This window comes from Pelobates fuscus, chromosome 4 (genome assembly GCF_036172605.1).
Source record: "Pelobates fuscus isolate aPelFus1 chromosome 4, aPelFus1.pri, whole genome shotgun sequence".
NCBI lineage: Eukaryota > Metazoa > Chordata > Amphibia > Anura > Pelobatidae > Pelobates > Pelobates fuscus.
The window spans coordinates 351,473,210-351,492,850 of NC_086320.1; the positions used below are offsets into that span (position 1 = coordinate 351,473,210).

Consider the following 19,641-nt stretch of genomic DNA (forward strand, 5'->3'; position numbering starts at 1 on the left):
AAAAGGCTTTAAAATGTTAACTTTTTGGATAGTTTCTGCTGATTGGTAGTGTACAGATCTAAGTATACATTATATGTGCAGAGGGCTTAAACAAACCTTGAAAAATGTACAATAATTTAAGTTTTACCTAAAATTAAACATTTTCATAGTTAAATAGGTTATCTTTTTTAATAAATGTGTAAATCTCATTATAAAGGAAGAATTGCAGGGACACCTCACAAGGAAGAACTTGTGTGGCACAGGCAAAATCTCTACTCATGGTTTTATCAAACAAATAGGAAGCCAATACAGGAGTAATATAGCGGTTTACAATTGCTTATACACTCCCTAAAAATGTATGAGAATCGTCACATTCCTTACCTGTGTGTTCTTGGTCTCTGATTCAGGGATGCTGTTCTTCCAGGACTGTGCTGGCTGCCAATTCTAGCAGGACTGGTCATGTAATCATTCGGAACCGTGGGAGGCTTGACTGGCTCCAGCGTTTTGTACGGTGTATTTCTCCTACCACAACAGAAATGAGCAACAGTGTTTTATGAAAATATATACCCGTGCTGTGCTTCAACAGTGCAATCAATACTGCTTAGGAAATTGTGTTTACACAAATACAAATATTACGCAGAATGTGATGTAATCGCACTGGTACAGAGATCTGCATTATACACAAGAGCATCTCTAGAGCTCTCCCTTTCCACATTAGCCTACCAAAACCATTTTCCGATGTCCGCTTTTAAGCAAGCAGCACTACACTAATCTCACTCATTGTAAGATGTTTGAATGAAGGCATCAGAAATCAGTTTGCCAAAAAAAATAAACTGAGTGACATATGTAATACATACAGACACAGCAAATTATTTTATCCCGTTTAATATGGACCAAAAACATTAGGCCAGTTAGAGAATGTATTTCTTCCAATTTAACATCAATTGCCAACAGTTACAACACATTCTTACCCCAAAGTTCCGCGGCCAGCCATTGGTGGACTTGGCGGTTTTTGCGTGGGTGGATTTGTCCTGGTCAAGGTACCAGTTCTTGCCGCTTGATTTCCTCCATGCTGATGAACAAACAAAAACTGTATTATTCATGGTTTTAAACATATTTCTCCATACATAGCATTTTCAAAATATTTTCATTAAGAAATAAAAAATAAAAAAAATATGTCAGGATTCCCAGACACAGCACAATTACATTTTAATACACAATGTTTGTGGTTTTGTCTAAAGTCTTGTTACTACTCCATTCTTTAATTTAGAAGGGTCAAATACTGATCTGTTTCCGCTCAAAAGGTTTAACAAATACAAATCATTTAAAAAAGGGAGGTTTAAAACCATGGGGGATAATTTACTTGAGGTCGAAATGATTTATCTGTGAGTAATTTCTGCTATGATATTGAATGGTACATTTGTCAAAATCCAGTAAAACGAATGTCAGACATTTTTTTGGGAAGGGTCTAAAGCCAATGATCCAGATAGTCACCTGCAGAAGGCAGTTCTATTTCTTGGTGAAACAGGGAGAAATACCTCCATAGCAGTCAAAATAATTAGCCCAAAAAAAGATTGCTTTTGACAGTTTGCTATTATAAGGGCCATGGCTGATAGCCAGTTTGTTCAAACCTAGCTAGATCATTTCACGGTTTCCTAAATCCACTATATTATTGAACAGTTGAAATCTATACTATGCAAGCAAACATCGAATTGATGGGTACGATATGACATTCAACAACTGAATGAGGTCGTAAAAAAAAAAAAAATGGGAGAACTGTCTATTTTGGCCATTTGAAAAACCAATGGCGCTTTCCGATTGACTTGATTTAGAATAACCCAACATAAGACATTTTATTACTGTTTGTTTGGGGGTTTTTTGTTTGTTTTTTTCTCCTCTATATGCATTGAATTTATAATTACAGAATCTTGGTAGAATATAGAATGATAACAAACGTATCAAACATGCGTTATAGCAGTGATGCTTCCAAGTGACATAGGTCTCAGACTGTCAGAGCATCCATTGGCAAAGTATTTCACAAGCAATCTAGAGTGCTAAGGATAACATTCTTTGTAATTTAACTGGGGCGGGAGGGGCAAGGACTATCGACCCTTCGTAAATATACCCTCCTGGACATCATGTGAAGAAAATAATCAGATACTCTACTTTTCAGAAAAAAATTGATTAATTAAACACTTAATGGAAGTTTTAAAACACACTTCATGGTTCTACAGAGCAGTCCTTTGACATTCACCTCTTACTAAATCAGTGATGGCTAAACCGTGCAAAGCATCAAAGGAAATATAGTCCACAAACTTCAGCTTGCAAGGTTAAGCATCACTGCACTAAACTGTACAACATGTCTGGGAAACCTTTTGTACAAATGCAGGTCAGGGAAAAGCAGGGTTATCTATAAAATGAGAAAGCATTGTAAGTCACACAAATGAATGGCTCAGTTACTAGTGTTATGTCAACATATCTGATCTACATGGTCACATGAAGCCAAAACTGGACTAATGTAACTAGTGTTCAGCGAGGGAAGGAGAGGAGACAGGAGGAAAGGGATGCAATATTTCACTGATTGATAGAGCTGCAGCCTGGGTTATAGTAACAGTTGGGATCAAATGTGAAACGTAACTTCTCTTACCTTGGCTTTTAGCCACTTAATGATGGCAAAAGGGAAAACAAAAAAAAAAAAGGTGAAAATTAATTGATCATCACAATGCATATAAGAGGTCAAATATAACACACAGGGGACGACATCCTTTAAACATGGGGGAGATATAGATTATAGAGTAGAATATTGATGTGATAGAATTTTTTTATTTATTTTTTTTTAAATCCATGGTGGATTTTTGAAGTAACATTAACCACAATCTGACTCACGTCTAATATATACATGACCAGTAAAAAAAAATAAAAAATAAAAACCACACAACCAGTTATTAAAAAAAAAAAAAAAAAAAAATAAGTCAAATTTGCCAATAAATTTGTATCTATTTATTTTTAGAGCTACGAGCGGGGCAGTAGGCTTTGTTTTATTTAACAGCTCTGCAGATATAATGGTTTTAATCAAAACTGGTACCCCAGTCTGGATATAACAGACGGCAATTAGCAGCTGTCTGTGATCATCCAATACAGCCAGATCATGCAGGCAAAGTCTTGCTAGTAGCCACAAAGCAAGTCTCCCTGCAAACATCCAATGGCACATCTACTGCATTAGCTCAATGCAGCCATCTGTACAGTATTCACAGCTGTGCAAAAGGACTGAAGCAAATAACCTTTCTATCCCTCCCTGCCAGCTGTAACCTCCGTTATGTACGAGGTTACAGACCGCAGCTTCCTGGAATAAAAAAAAAAAAAAGGAAGTGAATAAAATAGCAGCAATGAAGTCAGCTCATGCAAAGCTAGGAAGGCAGGGCGCATGTCTTTGGAAAGGAATGGAGTACAGCTTTGTGAAGAAGGTGATAGTCTTCCGTGTAGCGTATTCTAGACCAGAAGCTTAAATAAATTGAAAGTTTCAAGTTGACAATGTAAAACTGCTTAAGAAACAAATTCATAAATAAAAAATAAAATAAAAAAATGAATATTTTATATTTCTGGACTCTGGTTTTCCAAAATCTACGTTATTCTTCTTTAATAAATTGTAGTGTCAAGTTACTGAAATGTCGAAGAATAACACGAACGATGCAAACAGGAATCTACATTAAGGAGGACCGTGGCATCTCACAGAGCACCAATACAACGTCGTTTGAAAAAAGAAAAAAAAAAATCACTAAGTAGCCAAAATTAGATTACCCACAAGGCTGCTGCTCTACTGGCTTTCCTTAAAAAAAAAAAAAAAAAAAAAAAAAAAGCTATGCAAGACCATATACAAGATATTGAGTGACATGTGCTTGCCATAGAAGTCATGTCTTTTGGAAACATAGATTGGTACTTTTATTTGCCAGAAAACTAATTCTAAAGTATCATATAAAACAAATATCCCAATAATGCATTAAAATTATTATTTATATAGCGCCAACATATTTCGCATCTCTTTACAATTATAGAATGGGGACAATTGACTAGTAGCTGAAACAGAGACGAGAGGTGAAGCAAGTCCTGCTCAAATAAGCTTGGCAAGGGGTATGGATACTTGAGATCTAGTGTTTCAAGGGTTAAAAACACTTCTGTAAAACTGTTCATTGCAGGAGTAAAAACACTGCTGCTTTTTTTTTTTTTTTAAAAAGGCCAGTGTGTGTCTATCGGTTTTGTTTATATGTGTAACAGACCGCTGTTTCGCAAATGTTAAATTTCCCCCAATTATGTTTGTTGAGAAAAAGCAGGAAGGAGGATATGGTATTGAATAAGATCAAAAAAGCTTAATTCTACCAGATCCAGAGATTAGCTGAAATTTTCAGAGGTTGTTGCAGAGAAGCCAAAGGGCATTAAAGTATTTAAAATATAATATCATGAACAAAAAAAAAACCTGCCTTTAACATTTCTCTGGCACTGTGTGATTGTGTACATGTGCTGGTGTGATGGACATTGGGGGTCATTTATTTTCCAATAAGCCAACACATGCAAGGAATGGGTTAAACTAATCACATGGCATCAAAGGGAAAGAATTGAAAGATATGGTGAGGGGGAATTTAATATTCTTGTGTCAGACTCCTTGTCCGATTTACCGGATATTCTATGTTTCCAGACACAAATATTGTCTGGGCACGATATTCTGATCAATAAGGCATTATAATACAGGACACCATAGGTTCTTCTTGATAAGACTTGCAAATATACATGTCTCCTTAACGGAGGCACAGTCTATAGATTCAAAGGGAACCCATCCTCATAGCTGTAAACGCCAAGGATTCATTTTAGGCCATAGGAAGGATTTAGCAGTAATTCCACTACAAATTACGGGCACTGCATATTTTATCCTTGAAATACCAAAATAAAAACAAAGCTTAAAAAAACAGTAAAAATGATCATTTGGGGGGTGGGGGGGGAGCGATATGATAGGGGTTTGGTAAAACGGTCTACTGCGATAGCATTTAACAGGCATGTTATACAATTATCCCCCGTCCTTACAGTTCTTTGTGAAGGTGGTTTATGCATGTCATCTTGCATATCAGCATTTTGAATAAGGACGACATTAGGCTAGTAGTTAGCCAGTGTCCTGTATAGATGAAAGAATAAGAGAAAAATGCATATAATCATGATGGCTATTTGTAATCTGGTCATTTTTACGCTAATGACTTACAGGAAACATAATGGGGAAAAAAATAAAAATAAATAAAGTATGGGGGAAATTCAATCTCAGCTCTTTGCCTTCGTTTCAGGTCTATTTGTGGATCCAAGACACAGCAAACAATGTCTTGGAGGTCTAAGAAAGTCCTACTGTGTTGCTAGGAGATGTTGCTGTATTACCATTTTTTTTTTTTTAGTGTAGGTGGATTTGCTACACAAAGCCTTTTCATAACACTGACAGGGATAAAGTGCTGCTACTACTTAAATGGGAATGACTCATTGCTATTCAAAAAATGTGCACGACACAAAATAAAAACTTGCAATCTGTACTTATCAAGTATGCCAGGCCCATGCATTCAAGCATGCCATGCGCAGATCTCGCATCAAGCTACATTCATGCAAAACGCAATATGTGTTTTTTTTTTGTCAGTGGATGAATTCGAGCACATCCTTTGCTTGAAAACAAAAGCTGTATTTTCCGAGAGAATTAGTGCAGAGCTGGCATGGGACACTCCACAAGCAGGAAAAGCATGGGACAAAGCCACAGTTCCATGCCTTAGAGAAAGTCACAGAACTGCAATGCTTTTTGCAGAGAATGAAAACACAAATATATAAAAAGTGCAATTTGTTTCTAGAATCTCATCAACGAAGTGTCAAGGGAACATGCTTTTTAACAGTACCCCGATGCATCAAAATTTAGAAAATTTACATAATATTTTAACAATTATGCAAAGCAAATATACACATATATACTCCCATAATACACGCGCACACACGCTACATATACATGTTATTACAGTGTATTTTATAAGTACAATCAGGGCACATAGGCATAGAACCTTCATGTAGAGATTAAGCAAGGTAATAAGCCATGAACTTAAGGCTAAAATCACATTATCCTTGGGGAAGCCGGAAGGCACTCCATTATAAAGGAGACAGAGGCCTAACCATGCAGGCTAATGCACGATGTAATGCGATGGGATCATAAATAAAACAATTCAGAAGCACTCGCAGGCCATTCATCTCAGGCTCTCTGGCACGATTACTACAACAGAGTAGAAGGCTGTGAATTGGAATGGGTGTCAGGAGCGAACAATTAAGAGCCTTTACCTTCCTACTTCAGGACTGTGAAGCGGTAAAATGTACACATTTCCGCTGAGTTAGTGGGAAAGAATTTGGCAAAGATCAGTCCTAATTCCCACTATTCAATTGTCCCAGCACACTCCGTTGTTTTTTTTTCCGCAATGGAATGTGAAGATTAAAAGGTAGATGTGGTGTCAATTAATGAAAATTTAAATGAATGTGTAAATAAACCAGGTAGAGTACATTGAGCTTTAGTTTGTTTTAATGGATATCCTGAGTTATGAGTTTTATAATTGCACCATCACAACTTCTTATTACCGCTCTAAAGCGCAACATTTTACCAAGTGACTAGGATAGTATTAATGCAGCATTGGGATGTGAGTGCAAATCCATGGCTAGTCTCACAAACCATTTGTTCTACAGCAGCATTCTTTACGCTAGTCCCTACGCCAGAATTACGGGATTTTCCTGTTCTGGGTGAATCGATCTGGGGCCTGCAATTTACATTGAAACGTTAATGCACTTGTAGTGATAGCCATAAATACTTGTCTATCCTGAGAACAAGTTTGACAAAATACTTCAGCCTCACTAAGTAGCTCCAGTCCAAACAAGTAAACTGTGCCAATTGATTTAGCAATAAAACAGGGGAGAGGAGAAATCCAATTGTTGTTCAATTGCCTATTCGTCAATATCATACACACTATCTTTTCATCACCATGTGATTGCACAATATATTACGACGAGGTCGTGGTCATGCACATAGAGGCATTATTTTAAACAAAATTAAAGGGGGTGGGGGGATTTCAATATATTCAAAACTTGTCTGCAGATTAAGCTTTGATTAGGACAAATCTTGTGCTATGCAGTGATCACAACAAATGTATTCCTCCAGCCTTTTCCACACTCACCACACATCTTTTTGCACACACTGAAAGCGGCAAGGACAATATATATTTCACAATTCTCATTCATTCTTTGCCTATTTAGCAAGGCAGCATCATCAAGGAATGAATTCTTACCTTAACCCCATGGCCTACGTCATCCAGCACCGTGTAGTCAATAGGCTTCCGTATGTACCTGACAGGACGCTCCATATTCGCCGGCGCAATTATTTTGTGGCTCCTTGCTGTGTTTTTGTTTGTCGTCAGGATGCCAATTTCTCGGCGAGCCACCTTTTCTTTATGAATGTCCACAGTCTGTAATACGGTAAAGATGAATAAGATTAGTATCCACTAAATATAAAAGCTTATAAATAAATAATGCAGTACTATTTGAATGGCTTGATGTTGATAATGACAACAATTATGTTCAACTGCATTGGCTCTTAACCAAAATAGGACACCTATAGTATTTCAGCAGTCTAATGTTTTTAACAGGTAGATCATACTAGTCTGGCCCAAGAAAACTGACCACAATAAATGGAGGTCACTACATTTACAGCTGGTTTTGTAAATCATTTTTCATTTAACTGCAATTTGCTCTTTAGTGAATAATCAATTTGTTAGATGAATTGCATGATACAACATTAAAAGAAGATTATATGCACCCAGAACACAATCTCAATGAAGTGGTCTTGGTGCCCAGTTTTAAACCTGCAGCTGAAAATGTTGCCTTTCTTTCATTGTAGGTTTAAACTGCCGCTAGGCACTTCCGATATGCTATCTGCATTAGATGGTCTCATCAACAAGGCTATAATAGCCCATCTCTGACTATAGCGGAACTGGGGAATTGTTAAAAAACAGCTTTTCTAGTTTAAAGGGACACTGTATGCACTGTAACTGCTCTCAATGATGTGGTTACAATGTCTCCACGCACCTGGAGCCATCAGTTCAGTCAATGTTACAATATTCTTTATGTTTTAATGCTAAACGAGAGTGCCCCAGCAGCCTATCCCCTCTGTGCTGGCTCAGCTAGTGAGAAACCATTAGCCTGAGCAGCAATAGGCAGCTGTGATTGGCTGAGTATGTCAGATGACCGCTTTCAGACTATCACTGCTCCCATTGCTGGTATGAATCGGTACAGCCAGAAGGAAGTGTGTAATCTCTGCCTTAGCCACACCTCCAGTAAGGGCCAGGCTATGGTGACCAGGGACTTAGTGTTAAACTTGAAAAAAAAAAAAAAAAAAATTAACACTAATTGGAGGGACAGTGCCAGATGACACTAAAACTAATTCAGTGAGATGAAATGGTTATAGTGCCGACAGTGTCCATTTAAATGTTGTAGATCAGCTTTCAAATACGTTTCACGTTTTAAATAAGTAAAAGCAATATCAATAAAAATAACAGTTTGAAATAAAAAATATTAAAAAAAAACGCTCATTTAAATTGGCAATATGGTTCTTAAATAAGTAAATGATGCGACAGTCTGATAGAATGAGTCAAAACTCAGAAACCACTTAAAAACCTGCTATTAAAACCAAGGCACGGTTATTTTTGCTTTTCTACTTAGGGTGCCAAGATAAACAATACTTCCTAGCATACTAGCATAGAAAGAACAGTGACGTGCTTTTTGTAGACTTCTCAAGACAGGCACAAAGGATACAAATGTCCACGTATATATGGACATGAGTGCTTACGCATGATTACTACTGCAAAAATTTCATTCTGGTGTCCATTGTCATGTTTCCAAAGGGACCAACATTTCATAAATTAATTTTCTTTTTTATTTCTTTAATAGGGATACTTCAGACACAAATAGACTTTAATTTGAGAGCCTTATTCATTTGCTGTATTTTTGCACACAAAAATAAATAAAAAAAATGTTTTACAGAACTGATTATTAAGACACACACCCTAATGCCAGAAAAAGACTCCCTTATCAAATATGCTCAGCTCTGCCGCTGCCAGCATGGAGTGATCGAGTATTTTTCTGACTGTCTGCTGCCAGTTTGGGAAATACAAGCAGCTCACTCTGCGGTGTTAGAGGCTGACCTGTGTGAATACACCAATAAGGAAGTCCTGGCACGAGGGGGCTTGGCTAAGCAGACAGGCTTATGGTGCCGCATTCTGAAAAAAAATTATTTTTAAGCAAAAATTTAAAAAAACAAAACAAATATAGCATCTAATGATATTAAAACCTATCAAATCCATTAGTTACATTGGCGCCTGCATTGTCCCTTTAACTATACCCTTCTACAAAATACACTTTTTACCCTACAAAATCTAAAAACCATCATTGTTCAAGGAAAACCTATTAAAATATGGTAAAGTCCCCAGAATGTGAAAGGCAAAACCACTGCCAATGCCACGTAATTAGCCGAGGATGGTGAGCTGTATTAAAACCGTGCAAAACGGCCAGCCCCGTATCTGTAACCAAGGTAAGTACATGACAGCGCTGAATCCCTTCTATTACACTGGCTCAGAGGTAGAATTCAGAATGTTGCATTAAGGGTAAACTGCAGATCACAAAATATTTCAAAAACAGCTGACAATGAGAGCAAGGCTGAGTGACACTCGAAAGGCAAGTGTGGGCAGGCGATCTAACGCAGAACTGTCACTTCTCTGGAAGGAACGCATTCTCTTTCCTTCACCCCAGCAATTTTTTTTTTTTAACACTGAGTTGAGCAGTGTAGTGGAGGAAAGTTAACACACACCGGCCTCCTCCGCAGCACTTACGATTCCAAGGCAATATCAATGAACACTTTTTCATGTGCAGAGATATGATGGGTGGAGCATGGTCTGGCACTGTGGGAGTTAAATCAATTTGTATGGTTTGCCTACAATGTGCTCAGAGCTCCAGGCATAATATGCAAATTAATTAATTTACACTTTTTTTTTTATAAAAATGTAAGAAAAAATTTATTGCTACAACTTATAAGTCAGTCACTCTTACTTAGCTATTGAGTTGTGCAAAAATCTCACGACTGTTCCTCTTTAAAGTTGCCATTTAAAGGGACACTATAGTCACCAGAACAACTACAGCTTAATGCAGTTCTGGTGAGTATAATCGCTCCCTTCAGGCTTTTTTCAATGTAAACACTGCCTTTTCAGAGAGGGCGGAGTCAGAGAGGGCGGAGCCAGCGACGGCAGACCCGCACGGTACTGGAAATAAGGGGAGTTTTAAATTATAGGTGGGCCGAGGTGGGAGGCAAGCCACCTAAATGGTGGGTTAATCACTATAGGGTCAGGTATACATGTTTGTGTTCCTGATCCTATAGTGTTCCTTTAACTCCTGCAATATTTTCCACGGGCGGAAAACCATTAAAGTATTGTATTTTACAAAGATCACTGACAACAGGGAACAATTACCCGTTCTGTTCAAATGACTGAACTGCTGTGTGTTAAAGCGGCTGTCATCCTAATTTTACCTTGCTTCAATCTTATCTTCTTCACTCCTAATCAGTACTGCCTCTCTTCTTTTTCAATTAAAATACATAAGGCAAAGTATGGACTACTTTGTCCAGCAGTCGGTGTCTGCCTGGAGAAATAAGGCATTGTCTTGTGAATCGCGAAACAATATACATTGAGTCTCCCGTTGGATCCTCCATAGACATTAGTGCTGACCTCTCGCGCATGCATGATGCTGCAGCCAGGGCCAGATTAAGAGCCTATTGGGACTGGTGCTGACAATTATGATGGGCCTAATTACAGAATCTTATCGACAGAAAGCACTAAAACCGTTATACCTCCCAAGCGTCATGCATCTGGTGGAGATGGTGCTGGAGGGAAACTCACAGGATATAGCTTTCAGAATACACATAACCTATGCTAATCTCTCACTTTCATCTATCAAGTAAATCCATACCCTCTAACAGCAGTGTCCGGTGAAGCAAGATTTCGGTGGACAGAGTAAATGGGTGGGTCACTGATGTGAATGACGTAACCAGAACCGCTCAAAAGGGACAAACATGCCCAAAAGGGGGCGAGTTTGCACACAGAATTAGTTGGCCAGCTTGGCGTAAATTATGTGCTCGCTCCCAGCTTTCTAAGGACTGTCCTCTAGCACTCGCTGGTCCATTTCTCTCCTAACCTTCTTACTAGCAGGCAGAAGCTCCTGTTATACAGTCTGGGACAGAGAAAAGGTGCAAGGGGTTAGAGTTAGAGAGACAGAAGCAGCAAGAGCATTTGCATAGTGCACAAAGTCAGCTTTACCTTAACTAATTTCATTGTCAGTCAGTCCACACCAGTTTTGTTCCCCTACATCTCTCTTAAGTTTCCATACTCAAGCAAGAGCATGCGAAGAGTAGTTTAAGTGTAAAAAAAAAATAAAAATATATATATATATATATATTTTTTTTAACTCAATTGGCCTATTCCATTAGCCCCTATGTTAATCCGGCTCTGGCTGCATCACTGACATGGGGTAGATATTTCACCAGGAGCTGAATAAAGCAGATAGTGGTGCCCGCAGGGATATCATCATGCAAGTATATCTAGCCTCTGTTCCATTCCTAGGATACCACACACCAAGCGGCTACAAAGATACTAGAAAATGAGAGCAGCTTTAAAAGATACGTCTATTTCAGTAACGTCAAATGCTTAAAAACTAAAGTAATGTTAAATGGCGAGTTCACCACCTGTAATTAAGGGATCACTATAGGCACCAGAACCGCTACAAACTAATATAATGGTGCTAGGAATAGGCAGTGTTTAACAGCCACTAGAGGGACTTCCAGTGTTCGGTTCTGCAAAGACCTGAGCAGAAACTAACCGAATGGCAAGCCTACACAATGTTCTCTCCTATCTTCGGTTTGTTTTGGCTTCAATACATAACATTAAGGCAGCTACAACAAAGTGTACATTAAAGTATTGTGTTACTGTCATGTTATGCACATATATGTTATCTTGTATATTAAAGACTTTTTAATCGTAAAATTTCCTGAAAATGTACTTCGAAGTTACAAACATTAGATCTAAGCCACCAGTACACCAAACCACGTGTAGATTACATTACCCTTTCACGTGCACTATCATTCCTAAGTCTGCCTGTTCTACCTCCCTGGGCCATGACAGTAAATTATATTTTCATCTATAAGTGATTTCTTATAGCAAAGTCACAACCGGAATGTCCACCTGTATATTTTTTGGCACATGCACAAGTCTTTCATTTTTTTATTTTAAATAGTTATTTTTTCTTGAAGGTAAAAAGAAAAGAAAAAAGTTTAATAGCTGAGGACTTTAGTTTACAGTCAAAACGGACAATGCACATTGAAATTTGTCTCCTGGAGAGTTCTCAAAAGCATCTCTTCCATTACGATCTGTCTCCTACATAAGTTGAAGGAATGCTCCAAGCACCATAATCATTACGTTCTACAGTGATCTGTAGTAGTTATGGTGCCAGATGTCACACTTTGTGAATTGTTTATAGTTACAATGCTCTGTCAGGCACCCACACTATATCCAGCATGAGTGGATATTGCCAAAGGGGAAGTTCATACTTTCCACATTATTACACCAACTCATAACATTATTCATGAGTTAGAAGATCAGCTGACCAAGGTTAAGGATACACAAGCGAATAAAGCTTGACCAATTGTGATGGTATAAAATCCCCAATTTAAACTGTGTGTGGTCTAGTTTGTCAATAAGACCTTACATGCTTAACGAACAAGCAGTAATGGCCAATTTTGTCCCCTATGATAATCTACTAGGTTTCCCATAATGCTCAGCTAGCTTTCAGTCATTATGGGAAATTGAGTTTACCACCCTAGGGAGTGCGAAGGTCAGCCATAATTTCTATAAAGCACATATGGTGCACCTTAAACTGTGCCATTTACTAACCAATGCGATCTTTCACTCGTGCACAAGTTGTTTTCAGAAGCGATTTGCAAGGTTTAATATATATCAGAATGTTTCACAATATAGTCGCAACTATATTAGAACAGTACATATTTATGCAACTGGAATTTTTTTTTAAAAAAAAAAGCACTCTGGACATCGCCCTGACATTACTAAATGGAACAGCTGTGTAAGAAGGGTGTGGAAATCATGGCTTCACTCCTGGACGGCGCCCCAAAGGAGGATAACCCCAACGTGGTAGTTCTGATCCGTGCTGCTGAGATGCACTTTTGGTAAAATGTCTATTGGGGTAGATCTAGCACAATAACTAGAGGACAGTATTCGCATTAAAAAAAAAAAAGCCTTGGGACAGAGCTAGCTGCAGGACAGAGCTGTAACACTCTCTCGAGCTCAGTGCTTATGCTCTTAAATATTGCAGTAATAAGGCAGAATTGGTGCCAGGACCCGACAGCAAACTGCCACTCTACTGCCTAAGGGTGCAATGGGTCAAAAAAAATAAGAAACATTGGGCAGACAAAGGTGCTTTCAGTCGCAACATCGGTAATGGCTGTGGGGCTCTCAAAAGCCTGCATGGGATAAAATGGCACCGGGAGATCAGGGCTCCTTGTACTCCTCCGAAGATCTTGCCTACGACCCTGGGGAGGGGGCCTCGTTTAACCCGCCAACAGTGCCAAAAGCCAAGCCACCGGAGACCCGGTCACAGCAGCCCAACTTAAAGACATGCTCTCTGAACGGAGCGAGAACATAGCGTCTGACATGGCCTATTATTAAGACGCCATAGAAGGTGCCGTGACCAAGATAACCCTCTTGGAGGCAACGGCGAACACACACACGACTCTAGGCTCACCTCTGTGGAACGCAAACTGGCGGAACTAAAACAGAAACCGAAAGCCACGGCAGACAGAACTGAGGCTCTGGAAGATCAAAATTGCGGGGAATCCCGGACTCTGTGAGCTTGACTGACCTGCCGCACTATGTGCGCCACCTGCTAAATATGCAACTCCCAACGAAACAAGCCAAAGGAGTTAAGATAGAGGGAATGTTCCGACTGCCAAAACCGGCATCAGCACCATCAGAGACGACAGCAGACCTGATAATCATATTCCAATCCCTACAGGACAAGATCTCTATTCGCGCAGCTGCCCGCGGACACACTCCCCTGATGTTTGAAGAGCCTGCCCTATCGCTGTTCCCAGACCTCACCAGAGGCACTATCGCGTGGCGCAAGACCCCCTCCCCACCCCACTCCACACAATGCAAAGTGCATGCCAGGGAAGAAACCTGAACACAACCGCCCCAGTATTCAAACTTCCAAACCCATGAGGGGTCCACCAACTAACACTACAGCGTACTGCATTTATATTTAAGTTGCCACAGGCTGTTTTTTTATTTGCTTAATTATGTTCTTCCACCGCATACATCTAGATTACTCAAGCTGTACTATCATCTACAAAAGAAACCGGATTCCATTAACATTCAGGAAGTAAATCTGATCCATCCTAGAGTGTAAATGAACACATTAAGAAAACACTTAAAATGAAATCTAAAACTTTATAACCGATTTACAACTCCAGCTTCCTCCTTGATTCTTTAAAATGAAAAAAAATAATACTTTCCCTGTATTAAATCTTAAAAATAATGCAGTAGTGACAGAGTTGCAGTAGAGTATTTAATCACTATAAGCAGAGATAAGGAAGTATAAGCCAAGTAGGACCTGCCTGGGAGGCTCTATGCTTTCATACTTCAGTGATTTGAAGTGGTCATGATTCCTAGATTTTGAATGAGCAGTGTTTTGCTTCATGTAATTTCACCTCTAGCAGGGACATTAGGGCGTCAGTCACCACAGAACATGATTTTGAGCTGGCTAATGTCATTTATGATCGTATTTCTCTATATATAGAGTTGCATTCATTGGCTTAGAGCAGTTAGTTGACGCTATCAGCCAATGATTAATCGTCCGGATCAGCATCTGGCTTCTGAAGCTCTGTCGTAAACCTGATTGCGAAGAGTCCAGGCAAATGGCTAGGACCCAGGTAAGACGACAAACCGTTCTAAAATACTACGATACATTATTGGGTAACAGCGCCATGGTACTCCTACCATTATAACCACTAAAGCAGGCTGTGCATTTCTGGTATTGATTGATTCTCTAGGTCCTACAGCAAACTGATAAGTAGGTAATACTGTAGAGGAATTTCTACTGGATACATGGGCTAGATTCTCCACTTTATCAGCAGGCCCGTCAAAGGGAATCCCTAAGGTAGTGTCGTGACCAAACACAATGGTTTAGCAAGTCTATGTCATTATGGAATCAGCTGCCTTTGCCCTCATACAAGAGGGCAATGGCTACTGAAGGCTGTACTATACTAGGCCAAGCTGATGACTAGATCCATGTAGCATATGTGTAAGGACCCCTGAAGTAAAAACCGCTTATGTTCATGTTAATAGGGACAAAATGACAACCGCTAGCTTAGAAGACAGTGCTGAAGCTAATGTTTGCTTTTTAAATGACAAAAGCTTGCTGAGAAGGGATCAGGTGTCTACAACCTGGTCAAGTCCTGCAAAAGGGGCTGCAATCTGCGAAACGTTTGTGACCCACTACCTGCAGTATCATGCCTTTCAGTCTTTTTGCTCGTAGAATACAGTTCATTTAGTCAGTGCTCAGAAACGGTTTCCTGTCACAGAATATATTTGCTAGGTATTTCACAGAGTTCAAACACATCGTAATGACTGCTTCACCCTTGGCAACCAATGTTCTCAAAAGTATCACAGATTTTTTGTTCGTTACTAGGTCAGGAAACGTGAGTAACAAATCATTTACATACTGAATAACGGTTCAGAATGTTTTGTAGATTCTTTAAAGGAAGCGTTTGATTCTTTGTGTACATCTGGAAATTTTTAACCCTGCTTATGGACAAGAATACCTCAATCGTCACAAGCCATTAAAGAGGGGGGGGGGGGGGGAAATCTAGTCTTGGCAAGCAGAAATGAACACCTGGAATATATAAGATGGCTTGCAGTGGCAAGTAAAGTCTAAAACTTAGCTAGTAGCATAGGCTTTCAAATTTTAAGCTCTGTACGTGCATCACAATCCCTGATGAGTAAATGCAAACATATACTGGTTATCCCTGTGCAAGAACATGCATAATGCAGATTGAAATTCATAACAGTGAATACACTGCCTGTTAGGGCAATAGATAATATAAAACTAAAACTAAAAACCAAATAAAGAAAGAGACTTTGAATATATTTCTGTTCCAAAATTCTTCGCAACTTTTTACTTATATTTTAAAGTTACATTTGTTTTGGATTAAAATCTTGGAGTTGTTGACTGAGAAAGCATGTTGCATATGTAAATCTCTGAGAACAAGTCTTGCATGCCTGAAAATAAAAACCTCAGCAGAAAACCTCCTTAAAATGCATTGAAAGGAAAATGCTAATACATTTGCAGCTGACCACTTTCCAGAAACTGTTAGCTGTAATGTCCATTGCAGACCACACCTCAGCAAATTCCATATAGAAAAAAAAAAAATAATCTACTAATGAAGCAACCCAAGTAGAAACTTTAGTGTTGACTATTCGCTTGCGTGTGGCTCCAATGAAATGTATCACTACTTCATTCAAGGAAAGGAAAGTAGGATAGTAGATTTAGACCACAAACCGTCGTGTGCCGGTGGGATGCGGTGGTATGACAGAAGCCACGTGATTGCGTTAAGGAGCCCATAGATGTAGACCTTAACCAAAAGGTGGTCAATTAAATAAATCAATCTGGCCTTCCATAGCCTAACCTTAACTCTACTCTCCCCTTTTCCCTCCGAACAGAGTAAAGAAGGAAAGGACTGGGCGTCAATGACTGGCTGAGAGCGACACCTGACTAGAGGGAATGTTATGCTCAAGCATATAGCCAAGACAAGACAAGAAAGACAATGATGACAGCTGCAATTTAAAATGCTACAACAATCATTTCCTCCTTTTTTAAACAATGCATACAGTAATCATGGGAGACATAACACCCATTCCTGACTTACCACATTGTGGCATTCAAGCTTGTTTCTTAAAAATAAATTAAACTTATATAAAACATTAATGACCCTTACCTGGGAGATATGGTTAATGGAGGATTCCATTCTACGCAGCTGGGAGGCTTGGATATCCAAAAGTTGCAGGACATTGTTGGCCAATGCATTGATCTGGTAGGCTACGCTGGCCAGGGACTGGGTGGTATAGGCTTTAGTTTCTTCTAATGCTTTCCTTTTGTCAGGAGCCTTAAAAATAAAAAACAAAAACACACTTATTAAATGCATTGTTATAAACAAACACATTTTTTCTTAGAGACTCAGGAATGTGTAAATGTACCCTTTCAAAAATTCCAAGCCTGACACAACATGGACAACATACTTCACATACCTGGAGAACCAGAGGAGTGACTTTCAACTTTGCACTGACAAAGCGACATTTCAAAAACTCTATTACAAAGTTAGAAGTACATTTGAAAAAAAGAATAAAAATGGCACTTGGCACACAAAAGCCCTTCAATGAGACTTTCTAAAAAAAGTTAATTGCTTTAATCACTCATTTTTAAATGTAAAGACTGATTCTCTTTAGTTGTAATAATCTTTCATATTTGCAATCAGATGAAGATACCAGGTTTAGAATAACAACATTTCAGATTAGTTTAACAGATATATCAGAACTGAGCTTTTTATAAGCCATGAGAAATATATATATATATATATATATATATATATATATATATATATATATATATATATATATATATAATGATGAGATTATTCCAATGTGAACTTGCTCCAGTTTAATAGGTTATGGCAGTTTGGAGAACAATTTATATTAAATGAGTTTAAAGTGTGTACTTAGATTTGCAGAATAACAATGGGATTAAGGTTTTTTTCTGAACTTTGTAAATTTCAAAAACTTTTTTTGCGTCCGAAAAAAAATGCATGTTCTCACTGCAGATACAAGTTTAATTAACTTGGATTAATTGACTTAATTTACCAAACATTTTATATATTGCTAAAGGCACAGCTTCGTGCTACGTAAGTAATCCATATTTAATGCTGAATAACCTTTGGATTATAATGTAACATAAGTAGAAAACTATCTTTAGACCGATTTTTCCTCCAAAAGATAGAGAATATATATATATCACACAATAAATTATTTTTTTTTTTTTTTTTTAAACATTTGATTTTTATCCATCCTGCTTTACATGGCTATATAACATGCACTGTCATGTAGCAATTCAATACTCTAAAATGCACCACCACCTATACTACTACGAACACCACTAATCCTGTGCACATAGAAGCATCAGACTCCGTGCTTCTCTATGGGAAGCACCACATTGGTGTAGGTTGGAAGCAGAGTGTGCCCCAGTGCTGGATCAAAGCTAAATGTAATGTTTTATTCAAAACTTTGTTTTCCAACATTTAAAGGAAACCATTTTACTTTAAAAGAACACTCTAAATACATTATTTTTAAAGTACTGACATACAGACACTCCTAATTACTGCAAAAATAAATATATGAATGAAATAAAAAGCATCTTATTTATAGATTAAGGTTTTATTAAAGATAAGTAGATTCAAAGCACAAGTCTCCAAAAGAATAACTTTGCATTCTTAATGCGTGGACGGAAAACTTCCATTAAAGTGAGCCAAAACATAGCAAGTCTCATTCATTAAATGGAATGCAGTTCAGCTTGACACCTGCAGAGGCCGGTGGCAAAATGAAACACAAAACAAACTTATCTAAACAATAGCAACCACTTTTTACCAAACTGCAACATCATCAGAAATCTCAGTTATTGAAACACCAACACTCTGTCAGAATATTCAGAAACTCTACAGAACAGAATTTATCTCCAGAAAACATGCCACTGTTTATGGTCATTACATACTCCAATAAATTAAAAAAAACAAAAAAAAAATGGTCCAAAGGAGTATACTAAGAGTCATATGAGGGTATGACTCCAACCTTGTGAGTGAAACTACCATTTATGTTTTATCATACACCATTGTATAGACATACTACGCTATTTTGTACACATTTGTGTTTTACAGATTGCCAAAGGCTCAAGCGGTTACAAAAGCGTATATGACACAAAACAGTGCCATAAGACCATCTGATTGAAGTGGTCTAGGTGCCGATAGGTTCCCTTTAAGTCATATCTCCATACACTTCAATCAGCTTCAGGCAATGTTTTCCATTAGGATCAAGGCTGGAAATATGATGATGAGAGAGCCAAGCCAGAACTGTAGAAATTTCTGGTAGCAATTTATATAAAAGACAATTTTGAGAAGTATTTCAATCATACAAATTAATAAAACACACACTTAAAGGGATACTATAAGTGCCAGGAATACAATCCTGATTTCTTGCAGCAAAGCTACCATTTGATTTACACAGTACAGTGTTTAAACCAAAGAACCCCCTACCAGTCCAGGGTTTAGGGATTACCTGGGTGTGTCTAAGGTGTTTAGAAAAAACAAAAAACACCTTAGAGTCTAAGGTGTTTTTTTTCCCCAGACACACCCAGGTAATCCCCAAATCCTGGACTGGTAGGGGGTCCTGAGGACTGGGTTGAGAA

The 19,641-nt window shown here is 38.3% G+C and overlaps 1 protein-coding gene across 7 annotated transcripts in view; it reads right to left on the minus strand.

The window, feature by feature from the left end:
- The window catches only part of ABI1 (abl interactor 1), a 62,504-nt gene that overhangs the window by 14,219 nt on the left and 28,644 nt on the right, over window positions 1-19,641 (minus strand). For 4 of the 7 annotated variants that reach the window (XM_063452587.1, XM_063452583.1, XM_063452589.1 and 1 more), the window contains exons 2-6: window positions 17,129-17,296; window positions 7,314-7,490; window positions 2,627-2,641; window positions 951-1,051; window positions 361-501 (exon numbers count right to left, since the gene is read on the minus strand). In XM_063452587.1, the coding sequence (XP_063308657.1) occupies window positions 361-501; window positions 951-1,051; window positions 2,627-2,641; window positions 7,314-7,490; window positions 17,129-17,296 (602 nt within the window). The remainder of the gene's footprint in view (window positions 1-360; window positions 502-950; window positions 1,052-2,626; window positions 2,642-7,313; window positions 7,491-17,128; window positions 17,297-19,641) is intronic. The other 3 variants (XM_063452590.1, XM_063452586.1, XM_063452584.1) reach the window with 1 other exon arrangement.